Below are 23,063 nucleotides of genomic sequence, written 5' to 3' on the forward strand. Positions count from 1 at the left end.
ATAAGTAATATACAGAAGATGCCCGGTTCGTGTTATATAAAATGGAAATTGATTAAATGAACTAAAATAACGCGTACATTGGCATCCTTTGGCAACTTGCAAACTTGTGCAATAGATAATCTACGCCGTTCCTGAGGAACTATGTTCGTTAGCACATTGTCCTGATAATATCGACATCCCCTTCCCTCCTCAAAAAAGAGATAATGTTTCCGTGAAGGAAGTCGATCGTTTCCTATTTGCTTATTGCATAATCACGCACGCAATACTATGTCAGTGTATCGAGTCTACCCCTATTCATACATCAAGTTTCAAAATAACCAGGCATGTGTATAGGTATAGGTTTTACACTTCTTAAATATTTACCGGAGTTTATCAAAATAATTATGATTTCGTTACGTAATGAAACTATAATTATGTTATCAAAACTTTCATTTTCAGATCGTTCCTCAAAAATTTGTAAGTTATATATGCTACACTTTTTTCAAGTTTTCACAATTAAATAGAATGTCTTATAACTTTTCTTAATATTTCTTAATTGTTAAAAATTTTATGCCTCCTGATATATCTAAAATAATGAAAATGGCGTTAAATAAAAAATTTGATTAAAATATTCTTAACTTAAAGCTAATTAAAATATTCTTACGGTAAGCAGTATAAGTAGGTAGCGTGTTTTACACTTTAATTGAATGAATAATAAAGATCAGAGGACAGATAAATTTTCTTTGTGAAAAACCACTCGTAAAAGCTGCAAAGTATTCGCGTCTTTAGAAACACAATACCAGCAGTAGCGGCCTTCTCGAAATAGACGAGAAGCCCAGCCCTCCAAACTCGTCCGAAAATAAAACAGGTTTCTTCCCTGCAAACCACGCTGTCCGATTGGTAGACTGACAGAAGAGTTTGCCGATTAAGCGACAATTAAAAAGAATTGCGATTTATTTTGCATCATTGTCAGATTTTGTACAGAAAGGTAATTTTCAACTGGCAATAACTTTCCGCTTACACATTATAACAACGACTTTATTAATTGTTCAAACAATCTACAGTTCACAAAAACCAGTAGGTATATTTTCTCAATTTGTAAATTATATTACCAAAAGCGTATATTATTATATTATAGAGATATTGTAAATGTAATGAAAAGAAATTATTCTGGAAATTATTATTTCAAAAAAACACTTGGTTAACAGTATTTATATCACAGTATTTAGGTACATTACTTACAATACAGTTACAAAATGTTAAAGAAAGATAATTTGATGATTGTAAAACAAATACTTCTTCGTTTAATATAGGAATAGAGTATTTAAAAAATAAACAATCATAAATCACACGTCATAAATCATAAAAGTCTATAATTCAGCTTAAGATCTATGTAAAATTTAAGAACGTGCTGCTTTTATAAAATAATTATAGGTTATGCTGTTAAATTAATTAAAAATTAATAAATTTAATAAATTAATAAAATTAATAAATTTAAAAAACTGAACACAATATAAAGATCAGTATCAATGTGAATAATTATTGTATGAGCGATAGACATTTGGCCCATGATTTATATTAAAAATAATTAATTCCATTATATTTGATTCATCTTCATCCTGAAATGATACCCAATATTTTTTTTTCTTATTCATACTCTTGGAATAACCATTATCTTCATTTTGATTCGATAAGTTGTTAATGAACAACGCATGTCTCAGTATTTTCACCTTTTTCTGACTATTCTTCGGCAAATTCTCCCTCGTATTAGCATTTGTATTATATGCAATTCTTTGAGTCAGAAATTTACTAAATGATTGCGAAGACTGTGTTTTATCATTCACTTCCAAAATCACATTCCTATTTTTATATTGCTTCGTGTCTTTATCGAAAGACCATATATTCGTCCGATTATATGTTCCTGCATGTATTTCATATCCTTTCTCAGAATTTTCGCGTGTATAATACCTTTTTCTATTCAACTTCATAAAAGAGTCATTAGCTTCTCTAGCTGATAAAGAAGGTGTCATGGTTTCCAATGATGAGATATTGACGTCATGATCATTTACTATTGAATATATGTCTAGAAACATAAATATTGTTAATATAAAACAACTATTCTACTTTATGATACTAGAAGTTGCATGAAAATTTTTTATTTTGTAATGCAATATTAGTATTAATTTCAATAGAAATATTATATGATAATTATAATCTTTGACAGTTTATCTATTTAAGAATATAAAATCTTGTATTTCATTAATATTCAAAATGAATATGTTAATTTTTCAAAGTTGTATAATGTTATTTATATTATTGGGTTGTTAGTAGCAGTTCTGACTGTTTAAATATAAAATTCAGTTTTACTCCCAGTTCGCTATTAAGTACAATAATTGCAAAGAAATAAAAAATCAATCAATCATCAGTATTAATCGTCAATGAAAGAGGTATCATTTTTTTAAAAAACAATAGTTAAACTATTAAACTAAAAAATGTTGAATCTTAGTTGGACTTTTTCTATCCTATTTACTCTATCCATCTATTTCATAATATATTTTACCACAAAATTTCAGGCACTAAAAACCTATAAAAACTGTTTGAATGAATCCGTTATTCTTAAAAAACGAAAGTTTTCCGAACAAACAAGTAGTAAATTGTAATTGAAAAAAGGTAATATGTACAATATTCAATAAAAATGCTATTTCCATAAAGGTACGTTTCACTATAAACTTTTCAAACAATTCAATACTTAATGCTTAATAGCATCTGTAATCATAGAATTGCATTATCGAATAGAAATATCACATGCACAGTAATACTTACTTGTTCCGCAATAATAATATACAAGTATTGAAGTAAGAAATAGTAGAAGAAATACTTTTATTCTTTCACAATACATATTATGTAGTAATGTTTTCTAAACTATTCTTTGAATTGTAAGAGAACGTGTCCGTTAAAGGAATGTAATGAAGCAATCCATAATTATTACTGATCTATCCAACGTAGATACACAATACATTGTTAGTATAGCACATGAAGGACATAGTTATTTACACTCAACTAGGACATATACATGCGTATGTATACTAAGAGACAAATCATACAATACATACAAGTCATTCTACCGACCAATAATAATCATTTAACACTTATGTAACTGAATACATGTTATATTATACATTTAATTATATCTTTTAAAAATATATCATGAAATTTATTTCATTAATTGGAGGATAAAATATTTTGTTTATTAGCATATTACTCTATCATAAGCATTTACATAGTTACGTGGTTTATACGTTACAATGATTCTAGGCTACAGGTCTGAAATCAGTATTGGTAAATGGTGGTGTATTATCTGATGTATAGAAAAATCGTTTATAGTCGTTAGGTGGATATTCGGAATCCTGATGAAACTGACTCGACGGATAAGAATCAACAGGTGGTACGGAATAATAGTTATATCTGTTATCTGAATAAAAATTCACAGGTTTGTCATAAGAAGGTAAATTGTAATTAGTATGTTCGTAATCATGATATTTATGTTCGTACGATTCAGTAGTAAAATCGATTTGGTTTATGTTTTGTGGATATCCTTCATAATAGCCATAAAAAGGTGGATTTGTTTGATTGTTATTCATTGTTGAATTTTGTGTAGTATTGATTGTCATTGGAATTTGAGAAACCATAGTTTTATTTATAGTTTGTAGATTCGATGTCATTAATGAACTACCAGCATTTTCACGTTCTTTGACAATATCTTTCACCAAGTTGCCTTGTTTCGTATTAATTCCTTTCCGCATAATGCACGCAATGGCAGGAGATGATTGTATCTGTTAACAAATGAGATAGTGTTATAAATTATATTAAATGAGATAATTATATAAATAATTAAATATTTCTCTTATTTTCTTATAACAAAAGTCAGCTTTATAATGTATGTATAATGATATCTATTGAAACTTGATTTTCATTTTTAATCTGTTACACCACTTTATGTAATCTTCCTATATGTTACTTATAGTAATACGAATAAAGTATTGCAGAAACTACTGGTTAAAGCAGGACATTATTCAGTAACCTACAAGAAATTAAGCTTAAATTCATTTTTCGTACTTGTGATTGAACATATTTATATGAAATAATACGTCAGCAATGTTTATATACGTAATGTTCCTATAATATTCATACTAATTGTTAGATGTTTACAATTATAACAAAATTTAACAAAAAATTGTAAATACTTTTTAAATATTTTAATAATAATTTATAAACGCATAAATAAATTAATTTTCATTAAATGATAAATTTTTAAAAAATAAGGTTGATACATATAATGTATAAGTATTAAAGTGATATTTCAGTTCATTATATGGCGCAAATAAAAGTTAAACACATACTTAAATGTATGAACATATTTATCGAAAATGCGTACACAATGCGTATACTAAAATGATGATTATATCTCTTTAAATTAAATGCCATGAAAAATGAAATATCAGATAATTTTCTGGTCTAATTTCTATTTGCTCACTTTACCAAATCCTTACCTTCTCTTCCGCGTTCCGATCGCCCTCCACTTGGGACTCTACACTCTTGTCAGTATCTTCAGTGTCGTTCGGTGTTTTGATGCTTTCAATTTTCTGAGCCTCTTCTACATATTCGTCACTATTATTTAACAAATCAGTTGGTTTGTTATCGAACAAATTCAATACTTGCGGATTTTGTGTTAATGGTTGAAAATTGTTTTGTATCCCATTAATTGACTGTGACCGTAGTAGATCCCATAAAGGATAAATTCCGAAAGGAGTGGCTAATATATAAGGATACGACACGTAAGGATAAGGATTATAAATTGCAGCAACTTGAGGTGAAATTCGAGAAGCACCAACATTCACACTCAACGGTGGCAATTTGGTATAGGTTTTTACATCGGACGATGCTGCACCTGCTAAACCACCAACGCTTAAACCAGCTAGAAAAGCCAAGCTCCTTAAAATTTTAGATTTCCTGTTCGAAGAGTCAATCTTCACATTCGCAATTTTCTCTAAGCCTTGTAATGTAACCGAGTTTTGTTTCAAAGACGTATCCATCCGAGAAATTTCTTTCTCTGGCATCTGGATATTATCACTATCTGTAGTTGTTGCTCTTAATGATCTATGGATTACTTCTAAATTTTCTGTCGTTGCTGTAACTCTGTAACGTATTCCTAAATAAAACATAATAATTAATGATACAATTCCACTGGAATGTAAATGTATCTATTATTATTTATATTTAATATAAATATAAATACTTACTACTGCAGTTAATAAATACAGTTAAAAGCACAAAGATCGAGAAATTCATTGTTACTGCTTGATGTTCCGAACAAGAATGAGAAGAAACTGAGGAAGCTATTTGACAAAATTCAAAACCTGCGGGTTGCCCTCATCTTTTATCTTGTGAAAGTGTGTTTTCTAGATATGGTCGAAAATATGTTAATTGTGTCTAAGTTTCTTCGTTAAAATATGTGGGTTTTTGCTATACATATTAAATATCTAATTTTAACATTATTATTTATAGCAATAATATCAAATTTCCTTAATATAAAAATTTTAATTATTAAAATTATTTATTAAATTTTTCATTACTTACACAAATACATTATTTTAATAGAAATAATAATTTAAGAAATAATATACAAGCATAATATTAAGCTGCGACATTATTTTAGTTTTTAAATTTGGCGGGCATTGTAGCGACACTATCTGTATATATGTATATCGTGCAGCTTTAGTTCCGCCATAGAAGTCCTTTTACGAATCAACAAATTTTCAGACAAAATGACTGGTTCAGTTGAAGATAGTACACATTTGAACGACAATATAAACGTGGAATTTGCGACTCCTGAAAAGCAAGAAGCACGTGCATTTTTGCGTGAACGATTTCTTCGTGTAATTACTGGAATTGTTGGTATGAAATTGCACTTTTTCAAACCTATTTCTTTTTTCTTCAATCGAATAAAAAAATGTTATTTTAACATTCCTATAAACGCATAATATTGTTTAAATTTTTATAATAACAGCTTTCCAGGAAGTCAAAGCAATTGAGTATAAAATTGCTCAAATGTGGCGCCAGTATCAAAAAATAACATAGCCTAATGCGCGAATGTACATAAATTATTAATTTTCTTAATGTCGAAAATATTATAAATAAAACAATTTAGGAATATGAAACACAAAGCAACACGATAAATTTACAGTTAGAATCATTATTATATATATTTTAAGACTAACTAGAATTATTTGAAAAGATTCATCATGTAATTATAAATTATTTGTTATAGGTAAACAAGCAGAGTTTTATCTGTATGAAAATACACGGGTTTCTGCTCAATTTAGAGGTTGTGATGTGGATTGTTTAGAAGTGTATGTACGAAACTTGGAAACACCATTAGGCATAATTCCAGAAGCTGTTTTAAGAGCAAGTGACATTATTTATCTAAATATCCATGATATTAATAAAAAATAGTAAAGCTTCAAAATACAAGTAAGTAATATTAACTCTCTTATGTTAGGAAAGAATACTTTTATTCTTCAACTTTTTTTTTAGTAACTTATATAAATATTATTTACATTTTATAATTTACGAACGACGCATATTTAACATTGTATTTATTTCCGAGATAATACGTCTTAAGTGATCAATGATTTCTTTGAGATGTCTATTTTTTAATACCACTTGCTGAAAAAATTAAATATAACATTTTAATTTATGAAAAAAATATTTGTTTCCAATATTTCATATTAATGTTTATACTCACTTCCATAATCTCTTTGCTCTCCTCACAAGCAAGTCTATAAGCTTCAGAAGTCTTCTTCTCATCGGATTTCATATCCCATTCCTCTTTTAAAGGAATTAGACTTTCTATATGTGTATATTCCATACCTTGAAGTTGACAGTTCTCATTGCATTTTTCATAAATTACTCTCAAACGTCTAAATAATAACTTAAGTGTCCTTAATTGTTCCTGTACTTTATTCTTTTTTTCATTAGCTAAATTTGCACCTTGTGCCATGCCTAAAATTATAATTTTGTGTGACATAATTGAATGTATATTGAAAACAATTAAGTAATCTTATTATACCATTTGGGGGTTGAAGAACTCTCAATGTTTGGAAGACTTCCAGGGTGCGACTAACAATGTCTTGTACAGTTTCTTGACCAAATCTGCATAAACTAGCAGTGTTAAATTCTTTATTGTGTTGTTGTTGTTGAGGTGGTGGTTGCGTAGGTGGAACGGGAGTTTGTTGTGTCGCAGCTTGGTTGCCTGCTTGATTACTCTGTTGTACCATTGCAGCTTGTTGCTGTTGTTGTAATTGTAATTGTTGCTGTTGCATCTGTTGTACTTGTTGTTGCATTGCAACTGATTGTTGTTGTTGTTGCTGTTGTGCCAATACTTGTTGAGCACTGGGCATACCCATAGTATTGGAGCCTACTCCACCTACACCAACTCCGACTCCTACACCAACTCCAAATTGTTGTGGATTTACCATACCTATCAATATTTTGTATTAATATTACTGTATTCCTTTAATATTTGCCTCGTGGTCACTTTCTGTAACTAATACTTATACCACATTATACTTACTACCTTGTTGTGGCCCCATTAAGCCCGATACCATCTGCCCTCCGCCAAACTGCGTTCTCATTGCAGATTGTTGTACACTAGGGAACCCAGATGGAAATGGATGTTGCTGACCAGCCATGTTATTTCGATCTTGTCACAACTTTAAATTTGAAAAATTAAATTGGGTGTAAATGTGTGATAGTGTAAAGCAACTCAGGCAATAATTAGAAAATTGTTAGGTTAAGTACCCTTCTAATACTATATTTTGGCTATATATATATATATTTGTATATATATATATATATATATATATTACAGTTCCGGACAACACTTGTATTTAAAAAATTTTCTTCAAATAGCTGATATTTTATCTTCAAATGTGAGAAGCAAAATAATCATTAAAATGCTAATCCTAAAAATCACAAATTATATTAATTTTCGAAATCAATATTTTCTATTACGATATGATGTTTCTTACTTGGTAATAAATCCAAAATTACAGAATCACGCCATCAGCACAGAAACAATAATAAAATATGCACATTTCCACTAACATGTGCAACGTAAAAGGCACAATTTACATCTTACAAATACGTTGTTGACATCACATCGCGCATCTGTACTGCGCACATAATGTCAGCGATCACGACGCGTTCCAATAAAACTAGAGAGGAGATGAGAGTGCTCACCCCCGTACTTCTGATTGTTTCACAGTACAGGTGCTGCCCCATGCGTATAGTGCTGAAGGTGGCACACGCTGGCATATACAAGAATCTATGTATTTAAGTTTAAAGTTAGGAATCTGCCTTGTTTAGTTACATACTAACGCAGACAAGAACCTATTGAGTTCCATGCTACAAAAACCTAATTAATTGTACGATTCTGCGGAAAAGTTCATATCTACTTTTCTATCTGAAACCATCGCAAATAAATGCGGCGTCTTCGATAAATTAGGATGCATTTATATAAATAATAGATTATATTTCCTTGAAATTTGCTTACAATACCATATCATTTTAATTACAAAATATTACGGGCATATTGATAAAAATGTCATAAAAAAGGGCCAATAATATAAAAGATTTATTACTGTACTGTTCGCTTATCGATATCCGATCTTGAATCGAAAAAGGACTATGTAATTGTGTTATTCTGAATCCTAAAATACCATTAAAATGCTAAAATGCAAGGGTTCTTGTAGCGTTAAACTTAATAGGTTCTTGTCTATGCTAGCGTACAATCAAATAGATCACATCCCTAATTTTATAGGGTTTTGTATATGCTGGCTTGTGCGACCTTCAGCACTTCGCCGCATGGCGCAGCACTAGTCCGGGAACAACCAGAACCATAAGCGTGAGCACTTTCATTTCCTCTCTGTTATTATATTGTATTTAAAAAATAATGTAAATAAAATACGATATTAATCTGAAAGGTCATCTTATTAAAATACAATTTTTACAGGGAGAGTTACGTAAATATAAATTCTTGTAATCAATAGTGGCAATAATATAGTATGAGCGTGAGGACGGTAGTTTTCACTATGTTAGTAACAATTGTCTATTTTGAAATATATTTATTCATTGTTTTTGTAGAATAGAATTTTCTTTCTTAAAATTATAATAAAGTGATATCTTTTAAACTTTCTTCCGCCCGTCATTGTATATATAATATACAGCTGTATCTTTAGAATATAATACTATTTATAATAAGAATATATACATATACTTACGTTTTACAGACTTTATATTTTCTAGTTTATTTTCATGTATATTTCACAATATACGTGCATTGAGAATCTAGTAAGTGAGTATACGTTATACTTTTTGCTGTTCAAAATTTCCATTATACATACGTAAATGTATAACATTAATATTTTAAGAATTTTATGTGAATATAATTTACAAATACAAAATGTAATATATACCTCTTTTATTTTTAAACTATCAAAAATTTTTATGTTACAAAATACTGTAATATAACATTATTATAATAAACATGGATATTATAATACCTGGCGATAAATTCAATTCCAAATTTATTACAACAAAATTTAAATACGCTTTTATTTATTTGCATTCATAATATGTATATTTTAAATTTCTTTTCACTTGTATTTTAAAATTATATAAATAATATTTTATACAATATGTCTACATTTAAGAATACTGCATTTAAGTATAGATGTGCACTAACGATTATGTGTTAGAGAAGAATAAAGAAACATCCCTCAGAACGCAGGATCAAAGTCGATGTTAAATTCTTGGAAAGATACATAGGGCCAAATTCAATGGTATTCGAACAATGTCCAAACAGGAGATAAGGTCAGTGCGCACGAAATGAACACAGTAGACATAACGGCCCAATCTTCAGTCCCCATGCACCTTGCTTGCCTTTGCCTTCACATTGTTTTTCTGGCACAGTCAGTATCTATCTCGTCGCAGACTGTTAGTGGACGCTTTAAGATACGTGAACGAAAAATAACAGTGGCAAGTTGGTCATCTCCGGTACGATGCCTCGCAAATCATTATTTTTCATTGTGATATTATTCAGCTTTATTCTATGTGTTGAAAACAAGACGATTGGAAATCGAAATTTTCAATCTAATATTTCAAATAATGCTTCGAGGGTTCAAGATCAAAACATAAATGAAAACTTCGACTCCGAGGTAATCAAAAGTGAACGCTCAAATAGAAAAATAAATCACACTACTTGTATTGGAAATTGTAATGAAAAAGAACAGAAATTTTTAAGTGAAAGCAAGCACATATGCCCACATGAAAGTAAGGAATTGTGCTTAATATTCTCTTTGTCGAAAATTGCTAAAGTTCAAGTGGCTAGTTTAAGTCAGCCTTCGACGCATCACAGTTTAAAATCAAATATTTTTGACAGTGTGTCAAAAGACGCCAGAAATTCAAAAATTAACGAAGAAATAAAGGAGGAAGGACAGTTAAGGGTCAATTTCATAAATCGAAACGATGACAAATATTTTCAGAATTCTTCGGAGAAACAGATGAAATCATCGAACGTCCATTGTCGAGCAGTTCACGATGTTTATATACCAGAAGTGAAGCAGAATTTACCAGCTTTTGCTTGTGTATTTGGAAATAATACGTTCATCTTATCGAGTGAAAGATTTCTTCATGATCGACGAACATATTTGGATGTAAAGATTGAGGAAAATACATTTAAAAATATAAAATTTGCTCCGAAAATGTCTAGAATTAATGGATTTGACGTGGTACCTGCTCTACTTATTTTAAATCGCATTAATAATAATTACAGGATAGAAACGCACAAAAATATCCCTAATGAAGGAAAAGTCGATCAATCAGAAAGCCTTTAAGAGATTATCAAGAAATAATCGTGTTTCATAGAAGATTCAAATACCCGGTGATAATTTTGAATTCATTATCTTTTGTTAGGTACACAATACATGTAAATATGATAATTGTAATTATATCAATAACTACATCTTTATTGCAATTGAAAGGAAATTAAATAATTTTATAATGTAATTTAAAATATTTGATATAAATGTAATTCGAATATAGCTCGCATTCCATTTTATTTTGTATCCTATCTTCGAAATATCTTTATTCGAGCATAATAGGTGTGACGTATTCTCGTAGATCGACAATACATAGTACACAATATTATAATTCGATTTGTAACACTTGACGGTAAACATTTGAATCTTAAAATCCATTGGACAAGTTTTATCACATAATTCTACATTGTTCATATCGCTATAAATAAATCTCACTATAAATGCTATATTATCAACTTATTATCTTAAATCCGATCATATTATCATCTTCACTTCGAATTTCCTAGATCGATTCTCTGTTCGTCCTTCTTCTGGTGTCGGTAACGTTTTTGATGAATGGATTGTTTTTTGAACATTGGACGAAACATTCGAAAGTGGTTGTTCCTTGACAGGTGGTTTATCATTTATCGTGAGTTGAGTTGTCGGATGACTTTCTTCGGTAAGATGTTGCGCAAGATCCTTAGATATTGACGATGAATCGTCGGTGATGATTTGATCGTTTAATTTAATTCCATTAGAAATTCGTTCGTTAGTTTCTTGATTCGATTTGTCCAAAACCGATGTTAAAAGATGCAAATTGGAATCGTGTATATTATCTAAATTTTTTATTCCTTCCCCAATATCAGTTCGTAAGTTTTCAAGATCTGCTTTTTCTTCTTCAGTTAATGGATTAACCTTAAAAATAAAATAATAATTTTGCCAATTGTACACACATTTGAATAATAGTTTTGAGTTCGTTTTACTACAGAATGATGACTGTTATATATTTAAGTGAAATCGTTATAACATTTTTCAAAATGAAGATTGTAAGTTGCCCTTTGTAAATTTAACTTCAATTGCATATTTTATATTTACAGAATATTCACAAAGAAATCATATTTCGTTTTATAATCTTTCGTATATATTTTATATTCATAATTACAATAGAAAAGAATATATCGATACAGATTCGTAACTGTTCGTTAACTACTAATTTATAATTTTCTTCTAATACTTCAGTGATAGGATTTACGAATATTTCTTACAACTGTATGTTCCGTTAGAACCGATATAATTTATTTCTTTCAAAAAGATTAATGGTTAGAAGTACTTTAATTTTTGTTTGTGTTCCGATTTCAGACGAAACTCTCACATAACGTAGTATATGTAACAATAACAGGCTCGGCAATGTTGGTAATTATGAAGCATGAAACATGAATTTTTTTTAATATAGTTTTGACATATCCAGTTTGAGAAAGACGCACTTCTAAACATTTCTTTTTTTGATTGATTCTAAGAATATCATTCTTGTTAACATATATTAGACTTATGCCTTTCATGTACTCAAGAGTAATAACTTCCATCGATGCAAGTGTATAGATATAGTTTATGTACCTAATCAATATGTACATGTGTGTGTATATATGTATATATGTAATTTGTGATCAAAGGTTTACACAAATGAATTTTTGTTCAATTTTGTTTTTCAAGTTATTTGAGATGATCATTAAAGTATTAATTTATCGCTATTAATGTATTATGATAGAATAAATGGAAATAATAGACGATTTAATGAGTCATTGATCTCTCCCTGAGATTAACCATTTACGCAGGTGTCAGGTGAAAATATATAGGATATAAAAGCAATTACTACGGTTAATCGAACTGGCGGTAATATTTTTTCCTCACTCGCATCATCCATTGTTAATGCGCAGATTACCATCATGAAGCAATATCCATTTTTGGTAAGAAAAGCGTTAGAAATTAATCAATATTATATGATTTAGAAAAAAAGTAATTATGCTTTTTTGGTGTTTTTCTGATTTATATTTTAACAACATGAAAACATACGAAATAAATGAGATTCATACTTTAACCACAGGTTTTGAAGCAATTATTTTCTTTACGTGCCTCTCTCGATGTCTTTTTACATCGCCCTCTGTTAATTTGCTATTCTTTTCATCTTTAGGATTAAAACGACTGCTCATTTGTCTAATTTTTACAGGGTGAACGTCGTACTTATTAATTTCGCCTTCCTCAAGAATAATAGCCGGAAAATCAGAAGTATTATTTAAATCGATTTTCTGTAACAGCAATTAAAGGAAAAATTTTGACATTTTACGAATTTACATTCAAATGTCGCGATTGCGATCGCATTACTCGTTGTGTAACGAGTGAAATAAAAAGTTGGAATTATTTAAAAAAATAACTTGTGTTGTAGTAGCTTTTCGATATTACAGTTGTGCTTATTAATTTCGACCAGTAAAGAAGGATTAGTTCGTAAAATGCTATTAACTATTACAATCATAATTCTCTTTTTACAAATTTTTATTGCTTATCGTTGAATTATTCAAATGAATTAGTCACCTTAGATAAGCTCGGTCCTTCGTGAAATGCCTCGGCTAGCGCAGGATTTATTTCCTCCAATGGTTGATCACCATGCCGTATATAAACCGGAATATAGCCTGGGATGACAGGTAATACTTGGAGTGGATAGGAATCTAGAAGAAATTAGGATCGAATGAAAAATCAAAAGTAAATTGATATCAGAGCGAAGCAAGTTATAGATTTTGACAAACGATAATTTATAAAACTATAATTTGATGTGACAGCGTGCATTAGTCTTGTATTACAAAAAATACTCGCGCGTGTCATGCTTGTGTAATTTATTTTTTATAATTGCGAATCACATTGTATTATTAGACTCGAAGATAACATTCAAGAAGTATACGAAGATAATTGATAAACGACATACGTATAGTTATTTTTGAGCATTATATGAAATAGAAAACTCGTGGGCAAATTGTACCAATCAACGTAAACAAATATTTTGCGCAAAATATAAACTCCGATCCGTCATAGTTTACCAAGGACGAACGATATTTAAACAAATATTCAACACACTTTTGCCCGCTATTAGCTATTTCGTTTATACACTTGCTTCTCATGATATCGATGAATTCCATTAATCATTTGATCGCTACTCGAATCACAAATATCCCAGAGGCACACAAACAACTTAACACTTGTCCCCGTAACAATTTATAATAAGCACCATGTAGATTTGAATACACGCTTGGTTCACGCGGGAATTTCAAAAATTCCTTCTACTCACGGACATAAGCAATCGAGAGAGATATTAGAAACACAAGATCGTAGACGGCCCTGGTACCACGCATCATCTCAGCAGCCTGCATCTTTGAACGGTACTAAGCCCCTGGAGCACGGGGCTCTCTCCTTTATATCTACGTTCCCCTCTACCCCTTCGGTCTGTACTACCGAGAGGCCCCTCGGGGTTAACGCCGTTCCGTTAATATCGGAGCAAAAAGTCAAATCTTCCTTCACTTTCGGCAATCGAGACGACCCAACAACGATGCCTATTCGGACATTCTCTTGCTGTTTTCTAGGAAATTCACCGGTATATAGAACCGGGTTTTGTAACTTAACCGCATTCATTTTTATCCTCTTACTAGGATTTTGTTTCATTGAACAAGAGACTAATAGACTCAGCTGCGTGTTCCACAAAAATTCTATGCCGTCTTGAAAAATTCGATCACTTGAAAATAAATTAACGAACGTTAATCATTCGTCCATCAAGAGTGTTTTCTGTTTTTTTGTAAACATTTGAAAAGGTATGTTGGAAATACGTATAATTTGGTAGCTGCGATTTTTTTCTAATAATCTGTCAGAGTTTCGTGTTCTATGCGCTTGAAACATTTTTTAGAAATGAGAAAGACGAAAAGTTCAAACGTAGGATTGTTGGTTAAAGGAGAAGGTTGAAGAAACCTTCGTGCGCTCTTTCGCTCGCGAAATGTGCTGCTGTTAAGAATAGATTCGATCTCTTCGCGCAGGTAATCGTACCCCGCAAGACTGCCAGAGATCTTCGACCTTGAATCTTCTTCTTCCTGATCGTTCAAGTGAGTCCGATTCGAAGATCGATAGTGCGTAAATCTTACGAATCGAAGGCCAATATTGATCGACGCGTGATAAGTATTAATAAATTGCAATCGTAGATTCGTTTGATGAAATTTATTTGTGAAATCTATATACATATTTCTTGCGTAATATCATTTCTAAATTTTTCTATGATTCAAGTAGCATTATATTTATAAAAACATATATTTATCATAATAGTTATTTAACTCTTTTCTAATAAAATTCCTTATTTAGAGAATGACTTGTTCGTAACTTTCCTTCTATTTTCATAGCTAATAATAGACATAAGCGAAAATAAATACAAGTAAAGTATGTACTATACACGTATGTATATTATATAAAAATTTATACTTACACATAATATATTTTACTTTACAGGAAATAATAATTATAATCTTAATGTCAAAGTAAGAAAAAGGAAAAAAGGATGGTCAAGGGAAAGGTTTTGTCAAGTAGGACGTTTTAAATACTAAATATCATTAGTTACTTAGATACTATTCGAGATATTAAGGTTTGTTTAACAAGCGTTTAGATTCGTAGCTACCGTTAGCTTATTACTTTTTTGTCTCTGAGTGCTGAGTAAACTTTTTCTTATGTTACCAGGTCACTTTTTTGTCCTTTAATTAATCTGTTAATGATACATATACAAATTTACATGTATATAATTTTTTCTTTTTAGAGGTCATTGTTTCACAGAGATCCTGTATTGTTTAAGTTGTTTCTTTTTTCAAAAATTCTAGTTACGTTTGATTATAGTGTACATTAATTGAATATTACAATTAATTATAATATACTATAGGAAAATCATGGATACACAATAAACTTGGAATTTTGAATTATATTTATGGCTGAAAAGATAGTATTTATACTACTATCAAACCATAGAATAGACGTATCAATATTCTACTATAAACATTATTATTAGGAGAATCGTAACTCAGATAATTATGAAATTTATTAGTTGATTGTTAGTTAGATTAGTTGATTGTGAAATATAACTATAATTTAGCAATATTTATTATAACCATATATCGTTTTTGTATAAACTTCAATACTACTTTTAAGATTCTGGAAAATTTTACATGAGCTCGTGCATATTGTAAACTATAATTCTTAATATCAAGTCTCACAATTATAAGAGATTATATAGTAGTTCTGTTAACTCTTTTTTTTTTTTACAGTAGATTTCAGCACAAGAGATCCTATGATAATTCCCTATAAAAAATGACGCTTATAAAATAAAGCTTCAATCGTTTAAATATCAGAAAAAATTAAGTTCTTATTTATGTCAGATAATCATTGCTAATATTGTATGTAACCAAATATTGATACATCTAATTTTCGTATAAAATCGGGTTGCACTTTTTCGCAGAACATTAAGCTATGTATGGTGTTAACTTGTTATTCGTATATTTATTCTTGTATTCTACTTCATTCGATAAAATTGTATACAATCATGCGATATGAGTCTAAAAATAAACTGCTTTTTAATTTTAGTACTATCTTATTGTGACGATTAAGCCCCAGGGCAACAATGTATCCTGAACGAAAGGTCAGGATCACCACTCAATGTATAAAGATTCGCATGCCCGCCTTAAGTAAACTCTTTCTATGGCAACATATGCATAATAACAATTATAGATACCACCCGTATATATACCACTTTCTAGTTTATTTTTATGATGAATTTTACAACATATATATTAGAAATTATATTTCCGTAGATTCAAAGTAAAAAGAAAAGTCACAACTAAACTGATACCTCATGAGATATTGAATCTTTCCTAATATCGTTTTGTACAAAAAGTAATAGTCATATTGTTACTGACTGCCTTAAAAAATGTTTTTTCTTTGTACCATACTTTAACTTTGTTGAAATCGCTATCAAAATAGAGGTAGAGTGGTTTATTCACGATCGATGTTATGACAAGGAAGTTTAATCTATGTAACTCAACGTTTCTTAGCAATTAATAGATTTGCGAAGACTGGATTATTAAAAAGTTGCGTCACTTTCCATTTTACAATGCTTGTAAGTATGTACCAGTCAGCGCGAGTAACGTGTATCATCATCGATCGACGTCCCCTTTTCCGCTCGTACATGTCGAAGAAGGGCGTAAGTGATGAGCTGCTACTAAGCGCTATATTGCCGGATGTATATGCGTGCATAATCTCGCGTATTGACACAGTTAGAATTCTGGTTTAGTGGGTCGTTCGTATCAGCTCTTCACATTATTTTCGGAAAAAAATTGTATTACCTACGAAATTTTTTTGTAACATATTTTTGCAGTAAAAGTTACTTACCTCGTATTGAACTAGCGATAAGGAATATTCCTATAGAAAACCGGTTTCGTATAAATGTTACCTGTCGTTTAAATGATAATTTTATATTAAACATATTATTTAATTTTCGACTAATCCCTCGTAAATTAATTAGAAAATTTGATATTTTTACCTGAGAATATATCTATGAGAAAAATGATATCTTAAACGTAAAGTTGAAAAATAAAGAAATAGAAAGTAAAATTCGAGTAAAAATAGATAGGAAGAAATAGATGTTCGAACGGGTGTCTACGATGGGAATGAATCATTGATTCTTCGAATGTTTTCAAATCAAATGAAATTAATTCGGCCATCGCATATTAATTTTCGTGTTAAACGTGTATCGTGAAACATGGCACGACTACTTCGGTTACAATTGACAAGCAAAAGCATATTGACAATTCTTACTGTACTGTAGAATCAGGCGGAGTTGTTATATAAAAATGTATTATCGATTCCTTGCGAATCGAAACGACGTTTCTCGAAAGAACTGTTTTAACTTTTTATGGGCGCCGTTGTGCGAACTGGATACGATTCCTCTCACGAAAAGGAACATCTTCATGAGAATGTGTATGGTTCTAGCGGTTAGACTTTTCTATGTATATTCCAGCTGGATGCAACCGGTTTCGTTTTACGACCCTAAAAAACTGCTGAGGATTAAATTAAAGCCTTGTCGTTTTGCAATCATCAACAAACTTAAGCCACCCTGGTTCCAGTCGCATAAAAGGGAAATTGACATTTTATAAAAACTCCCGTCATCGATCTAACAATATTTCACTTCGTACAACTTGCATCTTATCTCGTGTGCAATTATTATCGGGACGTTTGCAAAATAATACAACATGAAATGGTACCAGTTTAGCATTTAGATTGCTGATGTCTGCGTTATACGAGAACATTGAAAGCCTGGCGACAGTTATATAAATCGTCGTGTATATTACGTCTTCTGTAGCAGATTCTGACCGAAAGGTAGAGTGCTATTCCTATTGATATGCGCCAGTGATAATATAATTTATAAAATCTGTTGTTTTAGGTGACTATCACTTGAATCGCAAAGATTACATATTAATCATAGAAATGACACATTGAAAAAAATAGCCTACATGTATGACTTCGAAGATAATTCCAATTTTCATTTTGGACAATTCCATTTTCTATTTATTCGTTCTTTTATATATCTATATTGTATAAATTTCTGGCATATAACTCTGCTATGTAGTTATATATATATATATTACTCACTGGTGTTACAGGTTTAAGGAATATATATATATATACATTCCTTTTCTTAAACCTGTAACAGCAGTGAGTAATACCGATGATTCATAATTAAAAGAATATTTCTACGTTATTAAGGTAACTTTGATCCCATTTCTGATTTGATATGTTTCAGATTTTGAAAAATATTTTTCATAAGTATACCAAAAAAAAAATAAAATAGCAACGTGTTTGTAACTGTAAACGCGGCTTTTGTTTTTCCAACAAGACAGTTATTTAAAATCATTAGTCAATACTATACTTGACTAATGAATCATTAACCAATATTATACTTGGCTAATGACTTGTCAATGAAGACGTTTGTGTACAATATGTAAATATCGTATTTAAATAATATACAAAAGGAAAAAGAGGATGATTAAACTGATTTAAGTCAAGGTTTTTCCACGTTTACCTATTATTTATGTGTCAGGATTATGCATGTATAATCATCAAATCACGCTAGTGTTAACTATGATTTTTAGTGTTTACTACTGTTTCATTATCGCCAGCAAAAAATCATCGAAATAACAGGCTATAAAGTGGGTCAGCAGTATTCCTGTCTATTTCGACGCACCACATAACTTCACTGATTTAACGGAAACCAATTAATCTTGCGAAAGACTGAATTTATCGTCTCGATACTGTAATGCGTAAAAATCTGAACGAATTCAACACGCACGTTTCGAAGACCGGCTTATCATCTAGATAAATTATTCATGCAAGGAATCATGGAAGTGTAACAGTGAAACTGCAAGGTGCAGATCTCACAGAAAGCAATTAATCACACGTTTACTGGCTTCAGTCAAGTATAGTTTAAACTAATTTTCGTTTCCGTTTAATAAATTAAAAATATGATCAGTTGTTATATTTTTGACTCGTGATTTATTCAGTTAATATTGATGTAATATTTTAGTCAGTAGATACTAATCATGAAACACTATAATGAAATATTACTATACTTTCTTATAAGTACCTACCAGTTATTGACCACTACTGTTTCTACTATGACCATCACTACAGTAATTTGCTTCTTTATAACGGAAAATATGGAATATTATATAAATGCATGTAATTAATTGTATAAATTTTGATACCGTTTGAAATTAAAATGTTCGTGTTATATTTTACGCATACTTCCATGCTGATATTGTTGACAGTCCAAATTAAATTCTACAATATTTAAAAAATTACAAATAATTAATATATAGAATATGTCATTTATTAAAATAAGAACATTGTTAACGATATAAAAATAAGAATTAATACTTATATAATATTAATATCTATACAAAATTTCATTTGAATTGTTGTATATCTCAAACCTTTGTTTTAAAAACGATTATTATTATAGCAAACGAAATATCATTTCAAGTTTATAATAAATAAAACTCTATTTCTCTTTACCTAAATTAGTGGTAACATTTATCACGAAATAATAAAACTGAAATTTTGTATTAATTTTATCACTAATAATTGCTATAAGATATTGATTTTTTAAATACTAATTAATTTAACGTAATTTAATTATCAATGAGAGTACGAATAATAAAAAGAAATTCTTCTTGCGCGGGAGAATAATTTCATTTGATTCAGATGTTATTTGAATTATTTTACAATTCTGTGGATGTACACATAAATTCACAAGTAAATTGTAACGTAAGATTATTTTAATAAATTTCAATATTAAAAAACAGAGATGTGTCTGTTGAGAGCTGGAAATAGCAGTAAAGCACAGAAGGATTTTTATTTCTGTGACGCAACGTGTACAAAATTTTGATACAGGTAACGTTGTTTTCGAACAGATCGAAGGAGAAACCGAGGTCTGATTATTTCACTGGTCGGAGTAAGTTTTTACGATTTGCCCCTTGTTCGCCCAGTTTTTCCTCATTGCACTCCTCGTCCAGAAGACCTCGAGGGCCGTTTGCCGTCGGCGACGGTCAACGACCGGAAAATACTTGCAGATCGTGAAGAAGAAAATGATGAAGAAGAAGACTGGCAAAGCACTACTCATGATTGAGACTTTGATGGAAGTCACTAGGTATTCAACGACCTGCAGACCCACATTTTCACTTCGCTTCTTATGAAGTCCTGTTGGATCTCTGCTAATATGATAATTAAGTGTATTTTAAGTTTGAAATTTTTTACAGCATTCGAAATTTGATATAACTTACTTTTATGATTGTATGATTTCAATCAATGCGATCGATCAGTTTCAATGATTTTTGTTGTAAAATTCTACGTACGAATTGTATGTACGAATGTATTTTAAAAATTTGTGTTGTTTCCTTTTTTATTGATAACAAGTATGTTACGGTGAATTTAAAATATAAATCTCAGAGTTGAAACGCATTATAATTAGAATATCAGTGTTCAAGTACTTATAAATAGAATAAATACTATACAACGCTATAATTAATCGACTAAAAGAAATATCATGTAAATTAGATTGATACCTATAGAATTATGAATGTAACTTAGAAGAAAAGCTAAATTTAAGAAACAAATACTTGTAGCACGTAATATAAGATATTTAAAGAGAAAATAAACCTAATTAGGATCTAACCGAAAAATCCTTTGTAAGAAATGCAATGATTTTAAATAAAGCTATGCAACAAATTATATAATAACCATACAATAATTCTATAATAATTTGCAATATCAAAATAAGTGTATTTGATATTGTTTGATTATTACTTCAAATATCAATATTTTACAAAAAGTATATGGCAATTTATCGATTAAGCTATAAATAGATAAGAAGTGCTATAACTTTTAAAGGACAAGCTGCAAAATAATTAATCGCAATTTTTTAGCGCAAATAGTAACATTATTCAGTTTGCATGATATACAAATATATAAATAAAATATTAAAACGGTTTAGTGAATTTAATTACATCTTGCTTTTTCTCAGTTGCTATTATAATAAATATGTGAAAAAAATAAATGTAGTTAAATAAAAACCTTCAGATTTATCGTTGATATGTACATTAACTATAGAAAAGTGAAAACAAAACGTCTATACAACAAATGCAGTTATTTACATTTGCTAAAGCTTTGAGTAATTTATTACCGGATTCTTCGGGGAATCTCATCCAATGCATACTAGGAATTTGAAATATCAATGAAAATCTAAAGGTAAACTACAATACTCATATGAATAAATAATTCATGAAATTTTAATTCTTTGTTATTTCGTACCAACTCGTTTACCAGTCGTAATTTATATTATACCGTAGAATTACACAAAAAATCTGTTCTATCAAACTTACCAGACTTTCGTTTCATTTATACGGTAATTGTTTCCTTATATTACTACGTAATTGTTATATTTAATGCTGCTGTAATTTTTGAACGCTTTACTTATTCTGTTCTTTCTTCTTGCTCGCAATACTTACATTTTCTAAATTAGTTTATGGAAATAATACAATGCACGTTGAAAACGAAAGCAGACTTAAAATTTCATAAACAGTTAACACGGTGCATTTTTTTTTATTTTTGTACTATTGAAGCACGTTCGACGTTTCTGGACGTATAGATCAAATAAATTTTTATTTATTTTTATACTAATGCTCGATGAGACAAACGATGAGAAAGAATTTAACAGCGTGTGATCACAACTTGAAACTACGGATACGGATCACGTATTCGCAGTAGCACGGAACCTATCACCTAGTCTCGGAGATTTGACTCCGTTTCGGCGCGGATTTCGTTCCGCACGCGCGCGCGTGCTCATTCCTTCCTGACTGTCTTGGAAAAATAGAGAAAAGAATCAAAACCTTACCGTTATGTTCACCCAACTCGCGCCATAATTACAGCATGGACTTGCTACTTGCAAGATGTATACAACCATAGCCAGCGATATAGTGTGCACAGTTTAGACCATGCCACAGTAACAGCACACTCGTTTCTTTTAGTAATTACATGAAATTGAATCGTGCCTATCTATCAACGTTCGACGCATGTAATTATTCATCTCTGTTTTACCTTGCGTGTGACATTAATTATCGCCGTGTAAATGTATATTGCATGCTTAGTACTGAAATAGCTATCTAGATGTTAATGTCACTCCTTTAGAAACTATAGCTTGTCGCTAATGTCTTGATTATCGAACTTATTATATCATCAATTGCAACGAATTGTGAACTATTAACCAAGTGTTTATTAATATTTGTGTTTATTAATTACTGAGTGATATAAAGATGCAATTTTTCAAAATATCGTTTCTTCATAGAAGAAAATTCTCATTTAAGAAACGTAAAAATTTGTAACACTGTATAAGAGTTGGTATAAAAGTCGTACAGGAGCTGGACAAAGAAGAAGAAGTAGTAAGTACACATAGTTATCTTTTTTCTTTTATATTGGTAAAATTGTTAAATAACCTATCGTATTTATATTAAATCTATCAGAGCAAACTAACGAAGATATAATTTT

The 23,063-nt window shown here is 30.0% G+C and overlaps 6 protein-coding genes across 7 annotated transcripts; 2 read left to right on the forward strand and 4 right to left on the reverse strand.

The window, feature by feature from the left end:
• Positions 1–931: 931 nt before the first annotated feature.
• LOC132908824 (uncharacterized) lies at positions 932–3,135 on the reverse strand. The gene is made up of 2 exons (XM_060963179.1): positions 2,803–3,135; positions 932–2,062 (listed from the first exon to the last, which is right to left on the reverse strand). The coding sequence occupies exons 1-2, from the start codon at positions 2,876–2,878 to the stop codon at positions 1,506–1,508; spliced, it is 633 nt and encodes a 210-aa protein (XP_060819162.1). The 5' UTR covers positions 2,879–3,135; the 3' UTR covers positions 932–1,505.
• On the reverse strand, positions 2,812–5,757 carry LOC132908809 (uncharacterized). The gene is made up of 4 exons (XM_060963148.1): positions 5,664–5,757; positions 5,280–5,438; positions 4,530–5,188; positions 2,812–3,812 (listed from the first exon to the last, which is right to left on the reverse strand). Exons 2-4 carry the CDS (start codon positions 5,326–5,328, stop codon positions 3,291–3,293), a joined length of 1,230 nt encoding a protein of 409 aa, XP_060819131.1. The 5' UTR covers positions 5,329–5,438; positions 5,664–5,757; the 3' UTR covers positions 2,812–3,290.
• LOC132908826 (gem-associated protein 7-like) lies at positions 5,753–6,510 on the forward strand. The gene is made up of 2 exons (XM_060963182.1): positions 5,753–5,934; positions 6,308–6,510. Exons 1-2 carry the CDS (start codon positions 5,805–5,807, stop codon positions 6,490–6,492), a joined length of 315 nt encoding a protein of 104 aa, XP_060819165.1. The 5' UTR covers positions 5,753–5,804; the 3' UTR covers positions 6,493–6,510.
• Positions 6,511–6,535: 25 nt separating this feature from the next.
• Positions 6,536–8,242, reverse strand: LOC132908816 (mediator of RNA polymerase II transcription subunit 30-like). Of its 2 annotated transcripts, XM_060963166.1 has the most exons (5): positions 8,070–8,242; positions 7,613–7,751; positions 7,109–7,519; positions 6,785–7,041; positions 6,536–6,705 (listed from the first exon to the last, which is right to left on the reverse strand). In XM_060963166.1, exons 2-5 carry the CDS (start codon positions 7,728–7,730, stop codon positions 6,607–6,609), a joined length of 885 nt encoding a protein of 294 aa, XP_060819149.1. In that variant the 5' UTR covers positions 7,731–7,751; positions 8,070–8,242; the 3' UTR covers positions 6,536–6,606. The 2 variants fall into 2 exon arrangements, with proteins under 2 accessions (XP_060819149.1, XP_060819150.1); XM_060963167.1 differs by lacking the exon at positions 8,070–8,242 and having other exon boundaries at positions 7,616–7,895.
• A 1,512-nt stretch (positions 8,243–9,754) lies between these two features.
• On the forward strand, positions 9,755–11,115 carry LOC132908819 (uncharacterized). Its single transcript, XM_060963171.1, has one exon. The coding sequence runs from the start codon at positions 10,101–10,103 to the stop codon at positions 10,932–10,934; it is 834 nt and encodes a 277-aa protein (XP_060819154.1). The 5' UTR covers positions 9,755–10,100; the 3' UTR covers positions 10,935–11,115.
• A 24-nt stretch (positions 11,116–11,139) lies between these two features.
• On the reverse strand, positions 11,140–14,354 carry LOC132908818 (uncharacterized). Its single transcript, XM_060963170.1, has 4 exons — positions 14,233–14,354; positions 13,485–13,618; positions 12,989–13,201; positions 11,140–11,813 (listed from the first exon to the last, which is right to left on the reverse strand). Exons 1-4 carry the CDS (start codon positions 14,312–14,314, stop codon positions 11,394–11,396), a joined length of 849 nt encoding a protein of 282 aa, XP_060819153.1. The 5' UTR covers positions 14,315–14,354; the 3' UTR covers positions 11,140–11,393.
• Between the last annotated feature and the right edge of the window lie 8,709 nt (positions 14,355–23,063).

This window comes from Bombus pascuorum, chromosome 7, assembly GCF_905332965.1.
Source record: "Bombus pascuorum chromosome 7, iyBomPasc1.1, whole genome shotgun sequence".
In the NCBI taxonomy this organism is placed as follows: Eukaryota; Metazoa; Arthropoda; class Insecta; order Hymenoptera; family Apidae; genus Bombus; species Bombus pascuorum.